Here is a 4,291-nt window from a genome sequence, read left to right as displayed (position 1 = left end):
GGGGGGTGCTTTACGTCTTAAACTTCATAAGATCCAATTATCTTTCCATATGACAAATATCTGTATAAATGACAAACTGACAAAGTGCCCTTTATCTTTCAGTTTAGATGGAAGTCGAAAAGAATCAGAAGATGCTTATATGAAACAATAGAAATGATTTGTGAAGTATTTAACAACTAAAACTTCTGATAGAAGCTAGATCAGCATCTATTTAACATTACCTTGAAATTTTCAGATGAAGCAGTATAAAAACACATGCGACGAAGATAAATGAAGTGCCAACACAAATATAGGCCATCCCAAGGAAGTTATTCTGGCCTCCCAACCAGTTAGATGTTGAAAGAACAAGTTTCTTCCGTCCACCAAAACTGTAAGTATTATAGTTGTTCACAAGCTTCACAACTATTACATCACCTGCATCTAAATCTTCTTCAATCCTTCCATATAACTTTCGGAAGGTCGGGAGGGCAGCAGTTCTCATCCATACAATAAGATCCTCCTGATCACTTAGCTAATTGATGCATTAAAGTCAAACACAAAAAAGAAGCGGGTAAAAATCATGAATTAAATGAATAAGCAACAATATATAGAATGATATGAAGCAAAACAATTTAATTAAAACGCTATGTTGACTGTTTAGATGAAACTACTAAGGTTTCAATTGACAACAAAACTTATTTAGTGTCACTCACTACTTAATGGACATCCTGAGAACATACAATATGATATTTTTAGTTCATACTGTTTCTATACAAAATGTTGAGAACATACAATATGATATTTTTAGTTCATACTGTTTCTATACAAAATGTGCATTATGATGGGAGTATAAAAGAAAATATGTCAGTATTCTAAACTTCAACCTAACTGTTTTAAGTAATAGAAATTAGATGCCAATCAGATTTTGGTTACACCAATGAGTACTAAGTGCTTCTTTGGTTCAGCTAGCCTTAGAAAAAAGAGCTTCTTGAATGAAGAAGCTTTATCCAGCCTTAGAAACAAGTTTGCACTTTGTTTGGCCCAGAGCCTGATTTTCGGAGTAGATAAGCTCCAAACTGGGGCTTGGGGATGGATACTAAAGGGGCTTTTTCACAATTTCTATTGCAGAGTCTCCAAAATATTATATATGTTTAGCTGATAGTTAATTGATTGTTGAGCATCAAAGTTAAATCTTACAGGAATGCTGGGATCTAACTTCGCACCACCAATTAAAGACCCATTCTGAAAGTTAAATGGATACACATGCTTCCCAAATTTGTGATCACGGTCACTCCTCCATGCAATGTTCTTTCTGTTAACTTTTAATTCATCAACCCCACGGGAAAAGTTATATGTGTCATTAAACAAGCTCCATGCAATCAGACCACAAGGAACAATTGGTAGACCATTATTTGTGTCCTCAGGTTTGCAAGAGCCTGTAGTGTTATATCTCAATCCATGTAACAGCTGTTGATCACTTCTGCTTTTTACATACCTAGATTAAGATTTAAAGCTGAGTCAAAACCCAAAATACATGGTAAATTAGACAAAAAGAAATAAGTAAACGGAAAAGAAAGGAAGAGAGCAGAAGAAAGGGAGAATATAAACATGAAAAATTACAAGGAACTTCATATATAACTGCAGGGAAATTTTTGCGTCATATATTAATCTGGGGAAGTTCAATCTGCTTGGGACAAGAAATAAAGCAAGAACACAGTCAACGTTCTGGCATTGAATTCCAATCTAATCCTTTTCATGCTTCATTCGGGAACTTTAAACTTCCACTCCCTAGTCAACTTTAATTCCTTCTTAAGAACATGGTTCTCATTAACATGAAAAATTGGGATTTTTTTAATGTTCTTGTTTGTAATTATTATTATTATTATTATTATTATTATTATTATTATTATTTCCACAAGTATGCTCTGTTTAAAATCACGGGCATCAAATGACCCCCTTCTTCATAATGAACAATTAATACAACAGAGAGCAAGACAAAATTGATGGCCACATTCACATGCCCCTCCATCAACCAACGTACAATAGTCAACAATCTCTTCCCTGAATCCTAGTGGAGGATTATATGATTGAGCCCATTTCCTTATCATGATGGTGTTGGGTGTTTAAGACATTGGACCATTGGATGAATATCATGATATTGTCTTTCTAAATTTGCAGAAGTTTATCTTCTTTTTTAACCCTTTTTTTCCATACCAAGGGTAATGTCTTTTTCCATATTTCTTGAATTATTAAATTTTTTTGAATTTCAATTCAATTGGAAATTCCAATTCAAGTCTTTCTGTGATTCCAATTTCCAACATATACCAAAGACATCGAATATAATGTAAACACCCATTGGTTCCTGTAGAAAAGCTCACCTTCTGTGGTTTTGGTAGTAGTTATCAAGCTGATAATAAATGTAAATTGGAGCCTTCATGTGCTTAGGCACCTGTGATGGGAAAATGCAAACCAAAAGTACAATAAATATCATCTAATATCCAAGAAACATTCGGCTAGTATGCATATATAGTTATATATTTAAAATAACGTTACAAAGAAATGCTACCTTTAAGTACCGGGTACAATTTTTGGGAACTGAGTCATCTACGATATATGCTGCTTTAGTATTTCTAAATGGTACAGGTATACACTCAGTATCATATCTGTCCACTATCTCAACAACCTGCAATGCAACTTAATTAATCCTTCAAGGAAGACAAGCAATAACTGAATAGACCAAGAAGAATTAATATCACTCAATGTGAAAAAAAAAAATAAAAATTATTACACTCCGTGAAGCGTGAAGAAAGAGAAACCCCATGGGAATAAAGATAATTCCTGTGATGAAAAATGTTGAAATGACCTGCAAAGAAGGTACAACACAGGATAGCTCAAGTAACTCGCATGAGTTAAAAAAGCTGGTAAAGTGGAGCTGCCAGCAGAGCTTTGCGCTTGCTTACCCATTTTGGTGTTAGAACAGGTTTACAGGCTGGGAGATCTTGTTGAGTAAACTGGTACAGAGCTGCAAGTTGTGGATGGAGTTAGTGTTCAAATTTGTACAAGATCATACTTTCAATAAAGAAACAAAATTAAGACAACCAACTTTGATCAATGACTTGTGGTGAAAAATCATATCGTTTGCAATTCATTAAAAAATACCAACTTCATATTCTACTAAAGTTTCAACACATGAAATGACCACAAAGGTCCATATGACCACCAGTTATCAGTGAATTTGCCAAAATAAACAAGGCACTAAATTCTTGATCACTATATCCACTATATACATACATATGTAAAGTGTGATACAGAATGGTATTAGTTCTTCAAAGTCAGTCTCCTCCTTTTATACAGCATGAAATTGGTATTAATATGATCTTCAGGCTTCACACATTTAATGGTTAGCAGATAATGTCATTCGCAAACCATTCAAATTGACAGTTCATAATAATTTTGTAATTTACTCAAACTACTTTGACATTGATTCTAACAAATTTATTTTTCAAATGTTCAAAAGTAGACAGAAACAAAAGGAGCTCAAGGATCTAAAAATGCTTGCCTTTTCTCCAGCCTCGTCGAGCAACTGCCGAGGAACTACTTGGTCTCTCCTGCTCCATTCAAGGGAATACAAAAAAAATTACCTGAAAAAAACTTCAGAAACTGAAATAAATTCGAAGAGTACAAAATCTTAGCTCAAAACCTTACATCACAACAACACCAAACAGAAAATGATGATTTTTTTTTCCCTAAAATCTCTGATAGAGAAGAATCAGGATTGAGTTTTCACCTGAAATGAAATTGTAACGATTCGTAAGAAATGCGATTTGAGATTCGGAAGATGGGGCGAACAAGGGTTCAAGTATGGAATTTCAAAAGAGCGATTGCTTCTGATTGAGGAAAAGCACTCTGCACTGTTTGTATTCATATAAACACACGGATCATCTGTATACACTTCCACCGCAGAGGTTCAACGTCAAATGCAAAAGAACGATTGCTTCTGCAGGGGTTTCCATGATTCTCAAAGTATTGGGGAATTTGAGATATTATTAGAAAGTTTAGGGGGTGCATGTAATTATCTGGAAAATTTTGTAGTAAAACATAACGGGTCAACGGCGAATAGGAAGCTTATTTGGGTCGGATTAGATTAGGCCCGACAGCCCATTAGATTTACTTACCAATGGGCCTTGAATTCAGCAAAAGCTTGCTTCAAAGGTTGCTCTATTAGTTAAAAAAGCGATCCAAAAGGATAGCTATTAGTTGTGGTGGGTAACCCTCGCAAATTATGCTGCGGACCCAGGTCCACCTTGCAAGG

The 4,291-nt window shown here is 34.8% G+C and overlaps 1 protein-coding gene across 3 annotated transcripts; it reads right to left on the bottom strand.

Moving 5' to 3' along the window:
- Positions 1-9: 9 nt before the first annotated feature.
- On the bottom strand, positions 10-3,990 carry LOC116017391 (putative ALA-interacting subunit 2). 3 transcript variants are annotated; one of them, XM_031257987.1, is made up of 8 exons: positions 3,767-3,990; positions 3,539-3,639; positions 2,940-3,001; positions 2,768-2,842; positions 2,546-2,662; positions 2,358-2,428; positions 1,177-1,474; positions 10-511 (listed from the first exon to the last, which is right to left on the bottom strand). In XM_031257987.1, the coding sequence occupies exons 2-8, from the start codon at positions 3,594-3,596 to the stop codon at positions 218-220; spliced, it is 975 nt and encodes a 324-aa protein (XP_031113847.1). In that variant the 5' UTR covers positions 3,597-3,639; positions 3,767-3,990; the 3' UTR covers positions 10-217. The 3 variants fall into 3 exon arrangements, with proteins under 3 accessions (XP_031113847.1, XP_031113840.1, XP_031113835.1); XM_031257980.1 differs by having other exon boundaries at positions 3,539-3,629; XM_031257975.1 differs by having other exon boundaries at positions 3,539-3,620; positions 3,767-3,989.
- Positions 3,991-4,291: the final 301 nt, after the last annotated feature.

This window comes from Ipomoea triloba, chromosome 1 (genome assembly GCF_003576645.1).
Source record: "Ipomoea triloba cultivar NCNSP0323 chromosome 1, ASM357664v1".
Lineage (NCBI taxonomy): Eukaryota > Viridiplantae > Streptophyta > Magnoliopsida > Solanales > Convolvulaceae > Ipomoea > Ipomoea triloba.
Note: the sequence above shows the minus strand (reverse complement) of the source record. Positions and strands in the feature narration are given on the sequence as shown.